At 37.1% G+C, this 22,589-nt stretch overlaps 2 protein-coding genes across 2 annotated transcripts in view; one reads left to right on the top strand and one right to left on the bottom strand.

Moving 5' to 3' along the window:
- The window catches only part of LOC136811139 (NEDD8-activating enzyme E1 catalytic subunit-like), a 47,624-nt gene extending 32,340 nt beyond the window's left edge, over positions 1-15,284 (top strand). The window contains exons 19-20 of the mRNA XM_067067757.1: positions 2,085-2,148; positions 14,602-15,284. The gene's annotated coding sequence lies outside the window, so the exon portion shown is untranslated. The remainder of the gene's footprint in view (positions 1-2,084; positions 2,149-14,601) is intronic.
- On the bottom strand, positions 7,283-7,954 carry LOC136811129 (uncharacterized protein B0403.1-like). Its single transcript, XM_067067745.1, has one exon. The coding sequence runs from the start codon at positions 7,952-7,954 to the stop codon at positions 7,283-7,285; it is 672 nt and encodes a 223-aa protein (XP_066923846.1).
- Positions 15,285-22,589: the final 7,305 nt, after the last annotated feature.

Raw genomic sequence — 22,589 nt, 5'->3', positions numbered from 1 at the left:
CCAATTTGGGGAATGCGTTTTAAATAAAATAAATTTTGCGGGAATTTAATTTAGCGGATGGAGGAAAAATAAATTTCGGCGAGAACTTAATTTGGCGGATTTTGGCTAAATCCGCCAAATCCGCCAAATTTTCTTTCCGCCAAAATTTCTTCCTTTAAGGTAGAACACATTTTGTATAACGAGGCTTCAATACCCACCAAATATAAGAACATTTTAAGAATAATCCTCAGCCTGTTACAGGCCATAATAGTAAATATTCAGACGAATTCAGAAGAATATTCAAAGGCACTTGGCCGTTATAAAGACAAGGTTTAGTCTCTTCTAGACTTCTAGAGCAGTAAAGCTTTGTAAAACTAATCATTTTGTTCCTCTAAAAAATCCTGCATTGTAACACGCATGCGTAATTTGTCGTTCTTTAAACCATATGTAGTTAATTCCCGTGATAAACAAAGAGGAATGGATACGTATGGGTCGGGGTTGTGGAAGGCGGCATTTGTCGTTCTTTATAAAATTTGTCGTCCTTTTTGTTTATTTTTTAGTAATCTTTTTAGTAATTCTTTAGATAAACCCCCTCAATCGTTGACTTTTTGTCCCTTATCATCTCATTATCCCCTTCAAGAAAACTAATTTCTTAGGAAATCGCACAAAAATACTTCAAAAATACGGTGACAATATAAGAACATTTTAATAACATAAAGATAGTTTGAATATGACACGAAACAATCAGTAACAACCCAATCAAAATCAACCGCAAAAACTGGTCACTAGAAGTTGAGTGGCTAAATTAATTAGACTACATAACTGCACCCCTTGAAAACAATTTAAAGATTGTCTGAAAGCTTTACACGTTTTTTATATAGGAACAAACTATATGAAAAATAAGACTTCGATGACCAAAATTTTAAAACAAGTTAAGAACATTTTAAGGACTCCAAAACACCATTTTTCTTAGGAAAATTAGCAAAAACACTCAGAAAATGGTGAAAATAAGAACATGTTAAGAACATTTTTTAGGCTTAAAACTAAAAAGTTAAGATCATCCGAAAGTTTAAAAAAGTTAGGCTTGAATGTTGTTGTTGGGCTATCCGCGTATAATATTGATTCTATCATCAAATTGCGAATAAAGATATTCGTTGTTCAATGAAATGAGAAACCGTTTATGATAATGTTGGTTTAAATACTCTTAATCCGATTTTAAATGTCATGTCTTTGAGTAAGAGGAAGTAAAATGCCTTTTGATGTCTGTCAGTCATTCTCTGTATATTACTATTTTCCAACTTGAAGTGCTATCGTAGTTCAAATTTTGTTGTTATCTTGCTCTCATCACTGGGGTTAAGCATACCAGGATAATCACGACGACAGACGAAAATTGTAATAGGCTAGTGAAAATATGAAATTTGATTGGTTGAAATTCATTAGCCTGTTGAATTTTCGTTTGTTGTCGTGATTTTATCGATTTAATTAACTTCACTATTGGGCTCTTCCAGAAAAAATCCGTTCATGGGGGGTGGAGGATATATTATTTTTTTCATGAATTACCCCTGGACATTTTGATTTTTAACCCCCTGGACACGGGTTATACCCCTGGACAAACATCAAATCAACCCTGTGGACACAAAAAATTACCCCTGGACATTGGAATTTACCCCCTGGACATTGCAATTTTTTGGTATTTTTTAGATACCCCTGGACAATTCATCCTCCACCTTCCATGAACGGTTTTTTTCTGGAAGAGCCCATTGTCACTCTCTGTACAAACGTTTTACTTTATTACTGTTAAAGGGATAATCAGATGGTTTGAGATAATTTGACATGAGAGGAATTCCTTATATTATCTTGAGCAAAACCTTAAAATATATTTGCCTACTATTTTTCCAAAGTTACAAGTTCTTGACTTGTAAAAATAGAATCTAAACCTAAGTAAGAACTGGTAAGAACCCATTTTCAGAAATTTCAAATTGTGATATCTCGACTTTGGAGAATAGTTAAACGAAGATACTTGAGGGTTTTACTCAAAACCAAAGAACGTTGCTGCAGGCCAAATATCTCCATGTGATTGTCTCTTTATTTTTATTCGTTTTCAGTGAATTGAAAAATCCTGGTGTAACGACTCTGTTTGGCGACAAGACAAAGACTCTATATGTCCCGGTAAGCAGTGTGAAGTTCAGTCTTTTGCTTCTTAGCAACCTACCCTGCGGGCACACAGCGTTGTTCAGATCTCACGTTTAAAGGACTGTCTCCACTTTCGCGCGACACGAGCGAAAACCTTTTTACGTTTTTGTAAGGGCATTGGTCGGTCGAAAAATGAAGCAATTCCATTAGTCAAAATTGACGTAACGGATCAAAAAAGTAGAACTTCCCTCAACTTTTTTTTTTGTTCGCAAACTCGAAACTTTTTTATGATGTAATCTTTTCTTCAGGTAAAAAATGTTGAGAAAAAAACCGTCGCCCATTTCGCTCGAAAGTGGAGACCGGCTTTAACGTAGCATTGAACATTACGTGAAGAAATCTCCACGGAGAACGTTCTTTTTGTGGAGCGTGCTCTAAAGAAGGTGAGCATCTCCGGCGCACTTTGAAAATGTTTAGAAAAGTACAGACAATTTCCGTACTACTACTACTACTCAGTGAAACAAGTTAACGCTGTTTTCAAGCTTATCCAAATCTGCTCCTTCTGTGTCAATTCTCTCTCGTAAGGCTAATTTTCTTGTTCGAAAGAAATAAACCCCCACGTTGACACAAATACACTCTTCTCGAGATGCATAAATTCATTGTTGTCCTCGTTTTCAAACAGATTTCATTGCTGTAAATTCACATATTCACAATGATAATTGTGTTGTTTACACCTCATGAGACATTTTGAATTTCAAGTACTTTTGTATTAGAGTTAATGTTTGCCTTTTGGGAATTTAAATTGGTTTAAAAAATGTATAATTTCATAGCAATGAAATGTGTTTGAAAACGAGGACAACAATAAATTTATGCATCTCGAGAAGAGTGTATATTTTCGCGCATTTCTTCTTTCAACCAACGAAAAAAGCCTATTAACGCATCTACGTGCTAGGGGGGGCATAAGATTGTACGATGAGGCTGTGAAATCTGTGAAAACTTGTCATTAATTTTCTTCATTTTTGTGATTATGTATGAACACGATTTGTTGCTAAGACACTTCTTTCAGCAAAGTTTCTTATCATTATCAAATAACAGAAACCATGGTATAAAATGAGCTTTATCAACAACTTTTTTTTGTTAGTGTCACGCTGACGTCAGCATATAATATGTCAGCAATTTTCTTTTCTCTCTCTTATTACACGCAGTTATTTATAAAGGGCATTTTGATGTGAAAATGTTATTTACAAATTGAATCGAGATTGTTACAGCAATACTCAGTAATACTGAGTATTGCTGTAGTTGTGTGCCTTTATACAGCATGGAAAGCCACCATTATGCATACACTCTCAAAGTTTTATGGTATAGCTTTTAGACAACATTAGTAACTTGTGGTGCCAAAGTGCTCTATACCAAGGAAGAGCTAATTTCAAATTTTATTTTTCTTTAAAAAATTAAAAACATGGTATAGCGTTTAGAAGTAGACCATAGAAAATGGCTTGACTTGGCTTGACTGATTTTCAAAGTAGGTATTCGTATACGTTTTTTACTCTCTAGAATATTCCATCACTGGAGGCAAGCACCCGACCCAACCTTTCCAAAACGTTGACATGTAAAAGAAATTTGCCGGGTAGTTTAGCTTGGAAAACATTACGTAATGACTCCAAAAGCATTACATAATCTTAGCACAGGATATTACAAGCGCTGAGAAATCTCTACACTGCTATTTGTAAATTAATAGTTGGACCAAGAGATATACATTAGAATAAATATAAATATTATAAGACTAAATTAGTTAAAAACGAATAATAAGAGGCAAACAAATCAAGTATCACAAATCCACATCATAAGGATAGTGGCATAACCTTGCGGTCACGCCGGGCGCAAAACAAGGGGTTAACGATAATGCAAAAGTCTGAAAAAAAATAATCTCAAAATCGACGAATAATAAGAGAGATTGACTAAAAATTTCTCCCAGTAGATTCATGAATTTCAATCTCATTCATATCAAGGTTCAATTTCCTAACAGTTCTCGATCCACGTAAGCATAGGATAGCTGATCGTAGCAAGCAATATGAGAGCTTAGTTCTCAACCAATTCAACATGATACCAAATTCAATGTCTTTTTTGTCTGAGAGCTTCTTTGCAAGGGTCGTGATGATCATTTCCGTTTCTCTTCCTTGTCCTCCGTACGGAGACATAACGAACGGGCTGAACGAACCATGCTCGACTGTGATGATTCGGTTGTTGTACTTCCGCTTTTTCTCTTGTTCGTTCGATAGGAATGTGTTTTGAAGTTTCTGGTTAAGGTGACTTTTTGCGAACGGATTTGTGATCCTTACGTCAAAGAATGCAAGTTGTCCCCTTTGCCAAAAACTTCTGGCTGACACGTCAAGTCGGGCTTCGTCTGTTTTGTTGGAGCTGTTTGGTAGTGATTCTCCAGTTAGAGGTTGTAGGTGAGGTTCGATGGAGACGTCAGTGTGTACTTGTGAAAGGAGGTTGGCCAAGAGGTTTCTCATCTCGTCATGGCGTTTGTGGATGAAACCTCCTTTCGGACACGAAAGGGCATGGTCGACATCGAATCGAAGGCCACATGCATAATTGATCGGAAGGTATTTCGGTGTCCATCTGTACCTCAAGCAAAGGGCATCAACAAATTAATTCTCTTTTGTTCGGACAGAAGCCTTCGCTTTCAACCGGTATGATCGTCAACCAGCTTGAAGCACCTTTGCAAGAAGCGAGTTCGTTTGCTTTTCGCTGCTCAACGCTCATCCTCTCCCTAAGTACATTCAACGTATCGTTTTCTCGATCTTCCTTCGACTTGGTGATTTCTCTCTTGACTTTAGCGTCGTCAGGTATGTCGACGTTGCTTGCGTTTTGGTTCTTTATTCGGCTGGACAGGTTGGAAGTTACTTTCTGTGAGCTGAAGAATTCTGTTATTGACCACGTGGTAAAGATAGGGATTGAAAGACCGCCTTTTCTTGGTGGCAGTGATAGTAAAAGGCGCTCATCGGCGGAGCAATGGTGACCATCGGTGATAGCTGGAATGAATATCGTGTCGAGGATAAGGTCGAAAGGTGCAAGGTATTGGTGCATATCAGGGATTGTTCGGATGTGGTATGTGAGTTTGTGCTTGAAGCCAGCGATGAAAGCTACGTAGGCGGATTGCGGTTCGGACTTGGCAATATCACACAGTACTTTTAGCTGAGAGCACCACTGTTGGACAAGCCTTCATCTTTTCCTTCTGCTTTTCCAATGAAGCCACCAAGGTATTTTCGTCCAGAGGTTGTCAGTTTGATGTCGGTACCTTCAAAAGTTTCACGGGCCTTCTCAAGCTTGTTTTCTTTGACGATGAGCCACGATTTTGAAGGCTCCGGGTAGTAGCCAAAGGATGGACCAAAAGAAACGACTTTTTCCCACCAATCTCGGACGCGGTCGAGTTTACCTGCACCACCCAAATCGTCAGCAAAGGCTACCTGCTGCACCGACTCGTTGTTGTTGATATCATCCATAAGTGGTAATATACCAATGGCGTACGATGGCATTGACATTGGGTCGCCTTGCGTGGTTCCTTCAGTTGATGAGATTTCTAGTCCTCCCTGTACAAATAAGCGCGAAGGAACTTTGTAACAGTTCGAAACATATGTTGCCAAGACGGGACAAAGATACGGTATATTGTGAAGAAGGACCTTTCGATTGATTGAATTGAATGCATTCCTGGCGTCAACAAGAAGAAGAGCATCGGTCTCTTCTTCTTCGAAGATCTCCCTCATGGCTGCTGCTTCACATCCTGATTTCTGTCCAGCACACAGCTGCAGATCACCAGAGCTTTCGAGGATGTTTGGTTTGATGACAGAAATGACCGCTTTGCCCACTATTCGACGAAGTACTTCACCAATACCAATCGGTCTTACTCCTGGAGATTTGTCGAGAGGGATTAAACGACAAGATGTGTATGCTTCGAGACTTGACGAGGTACGGTCTGTTTCAATATTCTCTCTGCAAAGTTTTTTTGCGAATACCACCAACGTTTTTTGCAGATCTGAACCAAATTTGCCAAAGTTCTTTGAAAACAGCATCCTTCTCCAAGCATCAGAGTCTAAACCAGATGGTCCGCTAGATCCTTTGGTTCGAATGGCAGATTTCACGATGGTAATTCGTCTATACTTTCGAACATCACCGGGTCGACAAAAGGCTTTGGACCATGGATCAAAACGGATTCGTCTGCTTCTTGTGCTTCTGGGTGTTTTGATTTCAAACTGTCGATTACATCTTTCGATAGGTTAAGCACACCGCATCCTTCTTGTTTATCGAGCATTTTCAGAGCAGCGTTGATTTTGCCCATGAAAACGAGTTTTGCGAATGTCTTTGAAAATTGTGCATCACGTTGTTTGCTGGGAAACATCTTGAGAGCTTTTTGGATGGTTCGTGACTCTCTCATTAGTGCGTCAAAATCACCCTCGTCCCATAACCGAAATCTTCTTTCCAGACATAAACTGTGTTGCTTAGCGGTTGATTTGTAGCTGGGTTTCTGGAGAAGCAGTGCGGGCATGACCATTACGACGGCGAGGGCAATATTCTTGTACGACTCGGAATCATCGACCCATCGCTGCAGCCATTTGGTTGTTTCGCCGACAAACCTCTTTCCATTTGCACCACTCGGGACGAGAAAGATGTTTCGTCTCCAAAGCACGATTTCACTATACATGGCTCGGAATATTTGATAGATGTCTTCCTTGGCGTGGTTTCCCCATATATGGTTTATTTGAAGCGCTGAGAAATTGATCCGTTATCAGATTATGTTATTTTAGTTATTACGTAATGTTTTCGCTGCTAATTTGGGTAATAAGATTCATCAAACCTCTACTTTTATCTAAATGTTTCTAAGCTAAGGAAGAGGTTAGATGCTTGACTACTTTTCTCGCTTCCCTTCGAAGTCCACCGTCCAAAAATTCGGTCTAACGGTGCCCTCTCTCTACTCATTATTATTATTATTATTATTACAACGAATCCAAAGTTCAGGCACGCCGTGGGCCTCTAGAACTGGTCTTTGTTTATTTACAATAAATAGCGTAGTTCATGGTTTGCCCATGCTTTGTTTAAATTATTCTTGAACGATTTTATCGATGATGCTTCTGCCACGTATTTTGGAAGCGCGTTCCATATTGAGATAGTTCTATAAAAGAAGGACTTCATCGTCCGGGAAATTCATCTGAAGCTCGTGTATATGCTTTCTACATGGTCGCGTCCTTTTGATAAACTTTTTTGGTGTTGTTTTACTATCATAGATGTGGATATGCTTATACACCTGGACCATGTCACAGAAAAGTCTTCGAAACTCAAGGGATGGTAGCGCCAAGCGTCTTAGTCTTTCTGCATATGGTAACCGTGAGATTGGTTTTACTAGTTTTGTCGCACGTCTTTGGACACTCTCGATCAGGTTGATAGATCGACGTAATCTTGGTTGCCATACTGATTGAGCATACTCTAAATGTGGTCGTACAAAGGTGGTATAAAGTGTCTGGAATACGTGAGGACTAGGGTCTTGAAATCCTCTTTTGAGCAATCCCAACATAGAATTAGCTTTGTTTACTTGCTTAGCGATATGTTCTTCAAATGAAAGATCTGAGTCTATCAAAACACCGAGATCTTTTTCTGTGAAGACATGTTCAAGTTGCTCTCCATTTAGTTGATACGGGTGTGCATGCTTTATGTTCTCGAATTTACCTATCGTTAAAACGTGGCATTTGTCGGGGTGGAATTTCAACAGCCACTCACGGGACCATCTTTCAAGTGCTTCAATGTCATGTTGTACGATTAAGGAGTCAAGAATGGAATTGATTTCCATTATAATCTTCGTGTCGTCTACAAACAAGAAAATGCTTGATAGAACATGTTCTGGTAGTAGTGAGGTCAGGTAGCACATAAAAACGTAAGAATACTTCAGATGGTGATTAAAGCATGAAATTTGGCACAGATGATCCTTAGAGGGTCTAAAACTTAATTTTAAACAGTAGCACCAAATTTTGCCACCTGGCCACCTGCCAGATGACGTCATCAGGTGGCTGGTCAAAATATTATTTTTTTGAAAATATTCAAAATCTGATGGTTCCAGCGGAAAGAGCATGAAATGCTGATAAAAATTGAGGTATAAAACATGCCTTGAAAATCTTCCTATCAAAAGTTATGGAGGTTGAAAGTTTTTTGATGACGTCATCATAAGCCTTTCCAGTCAAAACTTAAAAACCTCGTAATTTTGGTACAAGTTGACCAAATTTCATGTTTTATACATGAATTCATATCAAAATTCATTGCTTTTTCCGATTCCGATGTTCAAATTGAATTAAAAGCTTTAAATCCTACAGAATACTAAAACTTAGATTTTGAGCTTTACAAGGCAAATCAACGCAGCGTTCTCCCTTCAGGAGCACAGTGTACAACCAACTAATTTTTTTGGATGTTTTAAGCCTTCCTATGTTGTTTAGACCCAAGCATCAGATGGAACTTCAAATTTTGACATGGATTCATGTATAAAACACTAAATTTGGTCAGCTAGTTCCGTTATTACGGGATTTTAGGTTTTGCCTGGAAAGGCTTATGATGACGTCATCACAAAACTTTAAACCTTCATAACTTTTGATAGGAAGATTTTGAAGGCATGTTTTATACCTCGATCTTCATCAGCATTTCATGCTCTTTCCGCTGATACCATCAGATTTTAAATATTTTCAAAAAAATAAATTTTTGCTAAGCCACCTGATGACGTCATCTGGCAGGTGGCCAGGTGGCAAATTTTGGTGTTACTGTTTAAAATTAAGTTTTACACCCTCTAAGGAACATCTGTGCCAAATTTCATGCTTTAATCACCATCTGAAGTATTTTTGTGCTAACAGACCTCACTATAGGTCATTAATATAAATAACAAAAAGCAGAGGACCGAGCACGCTTCCTTGAGGAATGCCACTTATCACTGGATCTAAAGATGATTTTGCACCATTAACACTCACTAATTGCTTGCGGTTCGATAGAAAAGATTTGATCCAGTTCAGAATTAATTCGTTTATCCCGTAGCGTTCTAGTTTCATCACAAGTCTTCGATGGGGTACCGTGTCAAATGCCTTGGCAAAGTCGAAGTATATGCAGTCGGCCACTTCACTTTTTGCAGTTGATTCGCAACACATATCTATAAAGGAGATAAGCTGTGTGACTGTTGACCTTTTGTTGATGAAACCGTATTGCTTGTTCGATAGAAGCTCTTCGCTGATAAGGTGTTCCATGATATGTTTTCGTATCATTGTTTCCATCAACTTACAGACTACTGAAGTTAGACTTACGGGGCGATAGTTGATAGCAAGGTTGTGTGCTCCTTTGTTTTTATAGATTGGTGTCACATATGCTAGTTTCCAGTCACTAGGTAAGTTTCCTTCCTCGAGAGTTTTATTCATTATGATTGATAGTGGTTCTGCAATATGGTCACGAAGTTCAATAAGCATTGAGGCATGAATCTCATCTGGACCTATTGATTTATTTGCATTGAGCTTCCTGATTTGTTCTGTCATCATTTCCTTCGTAATGTTTAGTGGTTGAAGTATTTTATCTGTTCTGTTGTCAAAATCAGGTAGATCACCTTCCGGTTCTTTAGTAAAGACACTGCAAAATTGTTTCTGCAGGATGTTGGCCTTTTCTTGGTCCTCGTGCTTTAGGGATGTCTTGTCATCGGGCGTTTCAAGAAGAGGGGAAACTCCACTTTTTGATTTAAGTTTGCCTCTGACATGTGACCAGAACGCTTTTGGGTTTCTCTTTGAGTTTTCACCGATGGCTAGATCGTATTCTCTTTTTGCAAGTGCCATCTTTCGATTGACACGGTTCCTCGCGATTACATATCGGATTCTTGCTTGACGTCTGTTTGTGGGTGATGATTTTGATTTTAACCAGATCCTGTGAAGTCGCCTCTTTTCTTTGATGTCATTACGTAGTTCAGCATTAATTGGAATTTTCCCTTTCTTTTTCCAGTGAGGCGCTCCTACATACACACTGAGTTTTATAATGAACCCTGGAAGAAATTTCTAAATCCCCCAGCCAACAAAAATATTTTGATAGGAGTTTTTAGTTTTTTTTAGTTTTTATTGAATATTTATACAGGATTACGCAAACAGTTACAAGTATCTGATATTACCTTTGGTCCTGTTATAAATCTAAAATAATAAATAAATTATAAGTTAAATAAAAGGCATGCTGGCATAGTTTACGAACGTATTGAATTTGGCTATGAAAAAGCACTTGAAAATTAATTATTTGAATGAGGAGTTAAATTCGCTATGAAAGTAGAAATTACGATGTTAGATCTCGTTTTGATTGAGAGGTGTACGTACTTTCCAATGTTGGAAAGGCATGAGTAAATGATAGTAAGGAAAAACACGAGGCATAACACAGTATGAAAAATAACTGAGGCAAACATAAAATAGAACTAATAGAGAATATATTAAACTAAATATGAAAGGTTATACCCGCAGAAAAACCACGCTGTGATCGATAGATACTTCAAAAGGTTATCTTAAAATTAATGTAAACAAGACTAAGAGTATACATGTATGTGAAGTCTATTAATACAGTATGTCGAGACTGAGAATATTAATACTGAAAAGTGTGACGCAATGTGTAAACTCTGAAAAGGAGAAAGTACCCAAAAACAGTGAAATTATCATATTCAAAATGTTTAAAAAAAAAAAAAAAAAAAAATAATAATAATAAGACGGAAATAAATATTAGATAAAATATCCTAAACGCCTCTCTTTACTATCTCTGGTAAAAGATCATTACGTAGTGTTGTGGTGTTGTAAACAAATTGATACAGAATATTAGGGATATAGTTAAATGTAGCAACGAGAGTGAAAACCAAAGCCTCACTAGATTCAAAAATAAATTATCCAGAAAAGAGATAGTGTAGTGGCAAGTTAAAGGCTAAGCAGAGGCACTATACTTAAATAAAATTGAAAGTATGAGACTTTATTTTGTTTTTAAAAATATTAAAGTCATTTACGGTTCTCAATTCCACTGGTAGCGTATTGTACAACCTTCCTCCCATAAAGAAGAATCCACGTCGGGCAACTTCTAAACGAATTTTGGGCAGACGAATAAAAGCATTTTGGTTTCGTGTATTGACACTGTGGTTATTTTGTTCGAAATGATTAGCCAGCAACACACTTGCTTTACCCAGCATACATTTCTTCACAAGGCAACATGCTTGACGCTTCATGACATTCGATGTCGGCTCGATAATATGGCGATCTATTTGCCGTTGTTAATGATCCTTCTAGCCCTGCGATCGATACTGTCAAGGCGGTCGATGCTAGATCTGTTGAGGTTTAGGTTGGTGGATGACCCGTAAAGGATGATAGTTTGTACCATAGCACGAAATATTTGGTAGGCTGCGAATGAAGTTACGTTCGATCGAATTAAAGTCAGTAGCTTTAAACGTGAAGTTGATATCTTAATTGTTTTTTCAAAATGTTCGGATAGTCGAAGCTCTGGGTCGATCAAAATTCCCAGATATTTGTAGCTGGTAGCGTTGTTAATGGGTGTTTCACCGTAGAGTAAATTCAGTTTGGGAGAATCGTGCAATTTCTTAGCGGTGGAAAACAACATCCCCTCAGTCTTTCCTTTTTTCAGGTTAACGATAAGTTCGTTCTCGGTCATGAAGCGTTGGACGTTGTTGAGTTCGGCGTTTAGGATGTCGTTGACTTCTTTGGAGCTTTTCGCCGCAGTGTAGATGACTGTGTCGTCTGCAAACATGATCGTTTTGCAATTCTCAAGACAGTCAGGAAAGTCATTGAAAAATATAAGAAATAAAAGTGGGCCAAGAATGCTTCCCTGGGGGACGCCACAGGTGACCGGTTGCGGTTGGGACATGGCTTTATCATACGAAACAAATTGTTGGCGATTGAAAAGGTAGTCTTGAAACCAGTTCAGCTCAGTCGTCCTGATCCCGTAGGCCGGTAGTTTTTTCAGTAGCGAACCGTGGCTGATTGTGTCGAACGCCTTGGATAAATCGAGGAACAGGGCGCCAGCAACATTTCCTTTGTCTACTTGCTTTCGAATATCGTCGATGAAGAGGTTAGCAGCCATTTCCGTGGAGGAGTGCTTTCTATAACCGAATTGGAAATCAGTGAGTAGATTATTCTCTTCCAGGTATTCAGTAAGCTGCATCTGGACAATTTTCTCTGCTATTTTCGAAATGACTGGTAGTATCGAGATTGGACGATAATTTTCGACAGACGATATTTTTCCGGATTTGAATAAGGGTGTCACTTTGGCTTCCTTCCACTCGGTCGGAAATGCTGAGGTGGATAACGAAAGATTGATTATATGTGCGAGTGGTTTGGAGATGGATGGAGCTGCATCTTTCAGCAGGTTAGATGGAAGTTGGTCGATGCCGGTAGCCTTCTTTCGTTTGAGTCCTTGAAGAAGTTTACATATCAGGTCTTCTCCAACCATTGAAAACTTGAAAATCTTATCGGTGCAGTTGGGAAAGGGTCTAGCTTGTCTCCAGACAAAGTCTATTAGTGGCATTGCTTTTTTCTTTAGATTCTGTGCCACTTTGGCGTAATAATTACAAAACATATCGGCTTTGTCTTTTGGGCTAGTAGCGGTTGCGTCACCGTCTTTGAGAACGTCAGTTGGTTTTGATTTTACGTTTGAAGATGGTAAAAGTTTTTTGATGTGACCCCAGAACTTTTTACTATTTTTGAGGTTTTCGGTGAGGATTTCTTTATGGTAATTGTTTTTCGCCTGTTTGATGAGATTGGTGCATCGGTTCTTTCAGGGGCATGGCGATTGAAGGAGTTAGTCACGATTTGTTTGAAGTATTTCCAAGCAGCATTTGGTTCGGACTGTTGATATACAAGATTCCAATCGACTTGGCGAAGTTCGTTGTTCATAGCATCAGGATTGTACCGCGAAAAGTTTCGGCATTTGATGGTTTTGGGTTCATATCTTTGATGGTTACGTTTCCGAACAACTCCAATCATATCATGATCACTTAGTGATAAGGGAATTACGGTTTCGTGGGAGATTTTCGACTTGTCGTTTGTCAGGGCGAGATCGATTAATGTTGAAGATGTGTCAGTTATACGGGTAGGTTTTGTTATAATTTGGTCAAAACCTTGCAGGTTTAAGAAATGTTTTTCATCTCTGTGGTCGTTTCGGACGAGATAATTGATGTTAAAGTCCCCCATTAAGATGACCTCTCGGTATTCGTTCATGTTAGCTGTTAAATTGTTCTGAAAAAGTTCATCGAAGTCGGGAGGGAAATAGTCAGACGTATCGGGTGGACGATAGATACAGCCGAGGAGAAACGGACTTGTGTTAGTTTCGAGGACTTCGACCCATATACACTCTAAACGCTCGTGTTCAAGGTCCTTTCGTCGTTTGTATTTGTATTTGATCCGGTCAGATATGTAGAGAGCTACACCTCCGTGGGTGCCTGTCAGCCGATTCTTTTTGATCAATTCGTAGTTCTCGATTGAGCAAATGTCGGTTTCTTCGAGCGACTTTTCGAGTTATAAAAAGTTATTTTGAAGGTGGTACCTGCATCGAGAGCTATCTACTTTGCTTGTACACTATCTCGCACCTAGATAAAGAAATTTTCAGCCAACATGCTAAAGCTCTGAAGGTCGGGAAAATTTTCAACACCTGGAAGGTTTAGATTACGGAATTTGCAAGACCGCGTCAAGGATTTTTGCAGCCGGGATTGGCGGGTCCAACCGAAATATTTCCAGGTTTACGCCTGAGGGTATTTGCGGCACATCAAAGGCCGACTATCTATCATTCCTCTCGGATGGAAAATCGGTCCGCTCTTTTAGAGCTTTAGCGTGGGCGGCCGCCATTCCGCCATCGGAATATCAGATGAGCACACTAGTGATGTAGCGCCGTTTGTCATTAGGAAAAGTTTCAACACTAAAAAAAAACACTTAAAAAAAACTCTGATCAAAGATGGGGAGTATATCTTAGTCTTGGATTTATAAAGGTCAGTAGGTAGATAATGTAAAAGCGTAATTGAGTTTTTATCTACTTTACAAAAAGCTCTCCCCTTGTAAACTATGTTCGCACGTAACGGTTCCGTTCCACTTCAAAACAAAATGAAGTCATTCTATTGGTTAGAAGTGACCTAAAAATTGAATTTAACCAATGGAATGGCTTCTTTTCGGAAACGGAACCATAGCGTGTGAGCATGGTCTTAGAAAAAACAGGCCTTTTGTTGATGACTACCATTCACCAATATATTTGCCATTAATATACTACAAGGAAAGAATCTTACAAAGAAATCTGAGAACAATTTGGTAACTTTGTCAAAAAATATCACGTCCCCATGATATCACCTCCAAAAATTTTAGTTGTGTTTTAACCTAGGTAAAACAAATTGACCATTTTCTTCTGAAATCTATTATTGGACCTGCTCTTTCTGATAATGAGGCTTCATTCTTTTCTTCGTTATAGATCTTGGATTTCAACCGGGACAAACGCTGAACATCAGGACAGTGCATTACCGAAAACATTAGAAATTCAACTACTGTCTTAGACAATCTATATTTTGTTGTGGCTTTGATCTCGAGACTTACATTAGTACAAATACAGTCAACTCTCTCTCTAATTCGAACTTCTTTAATTGGAATCTTTTGTGTTACTCGAACTAAAACATTGATTCTTTTAACTGGAAAACGGTATAAAGTACTTCAAATAATTTGAAGAAGATTCTCTATCCCTTGAAAATATAATTAGAGAGGGTCTACTGTAGTGGGGAAAACATCCCACACCTTGTCCGATTATGGGAGAAGAATCTCTCGAAACATAAGTAAATCTCATGATCCAAGCCACGATGAGCTTCAAATAAATATGGTCTGAATTCTGCTTAGTCTCTTTCAGCCAGTTTTCTTCTCTCGCCTCTAACAAACACAACGTGACCGAGCATAACAGAAACAATAAAATCGCCATCTCTGTTCATCAGTTAGTTTTAGTCGTTATTTTTCTAACACCCATATCTTTTGTAAAAAATAACATTTGTAAATATCTTCTGATCAACTTTTCCCTTTGTTTTTATTGGGCTTCACTCACCCCTGCGTCTTGCTTTACATTCTAAAGCTTAACTTGGTTACAGATAAAATGATTGGCCTAAAATTTAATCAATAGCTCTACAGATTTTCAGCTCTCCTAGGAAACAATTTCAGGGGGAGCAATTTTCTTTGAAGTTCTATCGCTTCTCTTAAAACCCTAGGAGAATTTAAAGAATTCGTCCACATAAATTGGGTATCAAACCGCAGAATTGTCCTTTGTAAAGATCGACAAAGATTAGTTCCCTTAAAGATTTCCAATATCCGGGAAATGTTACCATAAAACAACTATCAACCCTAACAGCGCGCTCTGGGGCTGGTAACGAAAATACAAAGCGAATTTTTTTGATGTAGGATACCCTTGAAGCGATGAAGTAACGTCAATATAGTTGAGCTATTTGAACCATTTACCTTTATATATCCTGGACCAAGTTTCTCAATCCCGGCCAAACTAAATCTTTGATCGGAGTTTTTCGGAGTACCCTAATAGTAGCACTAATCAATAGCGGTGAAAATGCATCGAGAGCGCTAGATCTACTGTTCCTCCAATACTTTAGTTGATGTAGCGCTGTTTAACGTTAATTTTTAACATTACAATGGCTTCTTCTCGGGTACCAGAAGAAGTTCATTGATTCGAATGCTGAAAATAATTTGCTTTCCATAACAGAGGCCCAAGGAAATGTCTCTCATATATCATGAAGGTTTGGCGGGAATTTGCTTGGTTTGTTTTTAGAAGCAGTCTTAAAATGTCGTTTGCCGAGAACAAATATTCCTTGTAAATTTATTACCAGTCTCCTAAAAAGCTAGCCTGTTAGTCGAATGTTTTTGGACGGGAAAGTCCGTCCAAGATTTTCTCTTCGGCGCGGCGCATTTTGCCGTGACTTTGGACAAGTTGCACTCCATCGCATGTACCTTTTTCTGATATTCAAGAAGTCATTGCATTGCTTCGAGCGGTAAACTTCAAATAGATTTTCGAACTTTCGAATTTTGTGATTCGAATGTTGAAAATTGTTTGTTCAATCATTTCTTTGCTTTGGGTTGGATCCTAGCCATGATACACGAACTTGGTTTGGACTTTTTGTATGTTTTGGGATGGCAACGAATATCTTTTGGATATGACTTGAAACCTAGAAGAATTTATCCCTCGCTTATTCCAGTGGAAAGAAGAACTAAACTAAACTAAACTGTTTGTTTGTTATTGTTTTTATTGGTGGTTCGACGTGGTTTGTGATCGCTTGTTTGAAAATGTGACATGAATTGAATTGTAGAATGTAAATTGACATACGATTGAAAGTAAACTGAAATTTGATTGTATTCGACTCGAAAGAATTTAATGAATGTTGCTGGGTGTGGAAATGATTTTCTTACGCTCTCAGCACCAGTGCATTGACCATTGTAATTGGCAAATCTTGACATATCAAAACTTGACACTATTTTTTTGATTTTGATTTAAAAATTATGCGCTGAAGTGTTATGTACACCGTCTACGTATGGCTTTTACCGAAATACCGTTGTTTTTTATGAGAATTACCTCATCCCGGACGAAAAATCAGGTGTTTTACCGTCACCGTGGCTCTTGCAAAATACCGTTTCCCGAACACTTTTTATCGTTTTTATCGCTTCCCGGCCCTAAATTAGGCCTTATCCCGAATACCGCCAGATCGTACGCCCCCCACGATACAATGACAGATTTTCTATATTTTTATGGGAAAAGTTTTGTTCTGTATAATTAGAGTTTAAAGGTTTACTACCAATTAATTTCGAGTGAAGATTAAAAACTTTCAAATTCCTCAACTTTGGAAGCTAGATAGCCAGTAAAAATTGAAGGTTTTGCTTCGAACTGTGGGAGGAATCTACCTAAATTTTGTTATTTTTATCTGACTTTCCTTTTAAGATTTTACAGTCATGGTCATAATTTTATTACAACTTTTATAAAAACTTTGATAATTTTTTAAGTAAGTAATGATGTAGCAAATATTTATTTTTATTTTGTACCTCTGTACCTTGGTTTGGAAATGTACGAGATCGACTTATTCCATCAAATACTAGTCTTGGAATCCTCATTATTTTACATCCCTGTTTCAAAGACTGGCTATGGCTAGTGTTGAGAGTTTTTTGATTTTGGTTGTTTCTCTGCAAGGAAGAAAACCTTTTGAAGAAGGGGGGTTTTCTTTTTTATTAAATTAAGAGCCTGTTGACAATACCATTAATTGGAGCTGCTTGGAGACTACTTTTTTGCTTTTATAGTTCTTTCGTTATAAAGGGGTGTATCAAAATATTCTCGTTTTGAAAAACAAGCATTTTTAGCTCACCAAAACTTTACCCCGATCCCGAGGATTCTTTTGTTTTGATTTAATGCACGGAACTCTAAAATTAAGACTAGATTTGACACCGACGCGCAACCTCTCAACCAAGAAATTCTATTCGGTCGTCCATTCCAGTCTTTGCTTTCGAGTTCCGTGTTTTTCCAGCCTTTATGCACTCCACACGGAATCGACGTACCCTCCACCACAGTGCGATAACTTTTGACAAACGCTTCAAAAAGTGTAACTAACCATAAAACAAAGAAAAAGTTTGGTTTGTGGGAAGAGTTGATAGGTGTATAATGTGGCGATTTAGATTTCGCGACCACCTACTTTACCCGCGAGTGTTGTCTAAAACTTTGTGTCAAGCTTATGTTTACACAGTCTCCATGATCTTTATTTGCACCGATTATTCAAGCTTCCGTTAAACGACACCTGGCCAAATACTAATATTTCTTCCTTTGATTTAGATTGAAAAAGCTACATTTAGAAAAATAATCATAAATTAATTAATGATAATGGCAACTTTGACTGAGAAAGCAGAATGGAAGAAACTCCAACAGCATTACGATGGAGAAGCAAAAATCTTTCACATTAGAAAACTTTTTGAAGATGATTCAAGCAGGTTCAACAAATTCAGGTACCCGTTGTTCTTATTTGTTTCATGTTTTTTATCAGATGTAAAAACTCTCTCCAATTCGAATCTTTTTGTAATTCGAATCTTTCTGAAATTTGAACTAAAATACTTTAATGGGATAAATTTTCGCGGGGATTAATTTTCGCGGATTTCGCGGATTTGGGTGTCATCCGCGAAAATAAGTCCCATTGGAAATTTGAAAAAGGCCCATCCGCGAAAATTAGTTTCCGCGAAAAATTTGAATTTTTTTTTGCAATCCGCGAAATTTCTATTTTTATCGTTTTTTTTTTCTACATGAGTTAACCTTCGAAAAAGGTCAAATCCTCGATATGCTTGTTAGCAAAAAATCGTTTTCCTCAAAATTTTCTTCACAAATTTACAAACTTGGAAGAGGTATTGGAAAATTTTTTATCTAAAGTGATCGTTTATTTTAAAAGCTTTTCGATGCAAGAGGGTAATCCAACTGGCTTGAAATTAAACATTTAAAAGGATATGTAAGATTTTTTCCCAAATAGGCTGGGAAAATTTAGCTCCGCACCATGGAAGTTCAAATTCAACTTTTGATAGTTGTAATACATATCTCCTCGCCCTATTCCAAAACACCTTCTTATTACTTGAAAAAAAATTTTATTTCAATGTTTTGATTCTTTTCAAAAATTTTAATTTGTACCCCAATCCGCGAAATTAAATCCCCGCGAAAAATCAGGAAAGCCCTCATCCGCGAAAATTAATCCCCGCGAAATCTTAAAATTTCGCGGATGAGCTCAACCGCGAAATTTAATCCCCGCGAAAATTTATCCCATTAAAGTAATGGTCCCCTCAGCTGGAAAGTTGCGACCAACTCTCTCTAATTCGAATCTTTCTGTAATTCGAACTAAAATAACATTCCCCTCGGCTGGAAAGTTGTTTAGATCACTCTCTAATTCGAATTTTTCTCTAATTCGAAAGAAATTTTTGGTCCTTTTAAGATCGAATTATAGAGAACCAACTGTATGCCAAAAAGTATGACACGCCTCGTTTTCAATCAGAAGTATTTTATTTGGCTCTCTCTAAATTCAATCGATCTTTAGGTCAATAGATTTCTTCGAATTAGAGAAAGCTTCCCAAATAATATGTCTTTTCAACAGAGAGGACCAATTTTTGGACCTACCCCGGTGGGGTGGAGGTCCTATAAATTAACCTGTGTTCGTTCGTTCGTTCGTTCGTCTGTTACCAACTTTTCTCAGGATTGAATCATAGGAATCTTTTGATTTTTGGTACAGGTATATGTACCACAAAACCCACAGGTACCTCAAAACCAACAATTTCATTTCAGGAGTTCTAGAAAACTCTAAAATGTTTTTATCAGCATAACTTTTTAAGATTATGTTGGCATAATAGTTTCTTTATTATTTAAAACAAAATTGAGCATTATTGATTGGGTGAAAGTTTTTTATGAAGATTTAACGCTAGAAATCTAGCTTCAAAATTTTTGATTTTTTTCAAAAAATGGTCAGATAAGGCACTTGCTATTGACTAACCTATCAATCTTTCGTTTTCTATTACCTCTAGGCATAACACAAATATAGGAAAAAAGTCTTAAGTGCTGTAAGCAATGTGTTTATTTTAATTGCTCTAAAAACACTCACTTTTTATTTGTGGGTTTTGAGGTACATATGAGAAAAATTGCGAGTTTTAGAATTTTTTGATGTTGAACACAAAAATATTTATCTATTTCTCAAACATACTTCTGGAATACAATTTTGTGAAACATTTTCAAGAAAAACTATGCAAAAATACAACAATAATGTTTAGCACATAACTCAAAAGCTTAAAAAAGTATGGATATTACATCATATTTACAAAAGCTAGACGGTTTAGTCCTGATACTTTGTTGAACATATTTTCAATTAAATCATAATCTGGAATGTTCATTTTTTTCCTCAAATGGGAATGACCTTTAATGGCTCCGCTATGATGTCATTAACTGGGAAAATGCTTATATCTAGAAGATGGTCTTGGGTGTTTTCAAGAACAGTACCACTCCTAACTTTAGGCTTTAGACAGTGTAACTGAATTGAGTCAACAGCGCCATCTTCATCTTTTAAGAATCTCTTCAACAAACGACCAATATACAACCTTTTTGTTTTCTTTGTGGACATGTTCATAAATGATGAGTAAATATTGGCCTTTTGGAGACATTTGAAATGACTGTTACAATTTTACTCATGATAAAAATGTAACAAAATTTCAGAGGTCCTAGCTGCTGCAGTGGTTAAGCTATATAGCTGAGGTTTCCTAAGATAATCTTGTATCAACAAGAGACTTGATTAAATTGGAGCTATGAAGGTTTGTTTCAGGGTCAGTGAAATGATAAAAAAGTAACAAGCAAGAAATGAATAAGATGATAAAAATGGCCATAACCCATGAAATATGTATTGTAAAGATGTGAAAATGTTACACATCACAGGTCATACATACACGGACCTTCATTTTGAGTTTCATGCATCAATGGCTGCTCATCTGATAAAAAAGTAACATTTTAAATCCTTGAAATTGATACTTTTAAGAGCCCTTGAACCAAACAAAATCCAAGTAAAATTATTTTTCTTTTGTGGTTTATTGAAAAAAATAGGTTGGAATTGTGCTTTATAGATATTTTTTAATTGTAGAAGGCCTAAAAAGGGTAATTTTGTAACATTAAATCTAACTCTTTCATAATATTGGCATCTTTTTTATATATGTTACATTTTTACATGATTGACATTAAAGAGGTTTCAGAGATGAATTTCATTTCTTCAGAAGGAAAGTAACATACTAAAGCACTGGTTTTCATGTTAATAAGTCAACAGTATTGGGTCATTTATTGGTAATAAAGTAACAAAATTGCTATTTTTTCGCAATTTTCCCCAATTTGTTACAAATTTATCATGTTTTTATCGACTTTTAAATAGGTATTGGATGGTTTTAACTAGCCATAGAGTCAATGAATGGAAATAGTGACCCTTCCTGTCCTCAAAAGAGTCTCAATTTGATAAATATGTAACAGGAACTCAAGAGTACAAACAAACATGAGTCTAAACTTGTAGTATAGACACCCTGTTTGTTACAGATTTACCATTTTAAAACAGACAAAGAAAACATGACAATACAAAAGACATGATATTGGTCTTAGGGTCAATTTAGATTAAAGAAATAGCCTTCTTGTCACTATTTAAATTTCTTTAATGGTCTTTCAACAACAAGTGCACACCTTGTCCGGTACTAAACAAGTTTGTGGTGTTACATTTTTACCCAAATGCAGCGTGTTTGGAAATTAAAGACATATTTTTGAAGGTCGTAAGCCTCGTTAATATTTCCCCTAAAGGAGGGCCTTTTTTGGTGAAATTGACATGATTAAAGTGACTTTAGGTACTATTTTTGCTATTTGCTAATACTGTTACTATTTTATCTTTTTCTTAGCCGTAGACCCTGTTACACTATTGCCCTTTATTGATTTTTTATTATCTAATGGATAAAACTAACCATTTGAAGAAAATTGAACAATGCAAAACAACATTGAATTTCTTTAATGATAAAAAAGTTACAATTGTTACATTTTTACCAATAGCAGGCCTTTGAACACATATTTTTTTCTGAAACCACTTCTAAGTTCTGCTAAACAATAATTGTCACCCTTTCACAAATTTTGGAATCTCAAAATTGATTTGTTACAAAATTATCCACTTTTTACTGATTTTTGCCATTTTTCAAATGTCTCCATTTTACTCACCATTTATGAACATGTCCTTGTGGTGTAGATGGCCGCATACCAGTCTGTTGGCAGTGCCAGGCCTTTCCAGCAATTCTTGAGTTTTGGGATGTCGCTTTCATCATCAGTTTCATCTTCGGACGTTTCGCTTCCTTCTGATTCAAATTCCTCACCTTCCTCATCTGATGACGAATCCTCCTCAAACAATCGTTTAGAGATTTAATGTTGTTTAGTTGGTAATATCATCAGTGGTTTGATTCCATTAACTTTATAGCTTGCTTTGCTGCAAACTGAACGAAGAACATAGACATACTGGGAACTGCTTTAATCCCAAAGCCAAGCATTTTTGGTGTAAACAGATACATTAAAAAGTTTTTGCATTTGATGAACGTTTCTCTGATCTCCTCTCTCTTCTTCTTTTTCACTTTCCTTCTTCAGCTTCTCATCCTTGATTTTTTTATCTTGGTTGCTACATCTTTAGCCCTCATTGAACCGTATACCTGAGTCACCCTTGTAGTTGTGGTTACTTTCTTTTCTTCATTTGGCTTAACCTTTTTTATTGTCAGAAGGCCAGGAATTTCCTCCAGTTGGATGCTTCTTTCTGCCATCTCCCTTATCAGGGACTGAGCTTGGTCAAATTTAGCCTTCCAATAATCACGAGAACCTTTTCTTTTGCCAGAAGGAGACATGATGAGTGATGAGTCTGG

The sequence above is a fragment of the Clytia hemisphaerica genome, unplaced genomic scaffold, assembly GCF_902728285.1.
Source record: "Clytia hemisphaerica strain Z4C2 unplaced genomic scaffold, Clytia hemisphaerica genome assembly, whole genome shotgun sequence".
Lineage (NCBI taxonomy): Eukaryota > Metazoa > Cnidaria > Hydrozoa > Leptothecata > Clytiidae > Clytia > Clytia hemisphaerica.
Note: the sequence above shows the minus strand (reverse complement) of the source record. Positions and strands in the feature narration are given on the sequence as shown.

Coding starts and splice junctions, on each gene's coding strand:
- LOC136811129 (XM_067067745.1), bottom strand. CDS start 7,954: ATGGAAATCAATTCCATTCTTGACTCCTTAATCGTACAACATGACATT.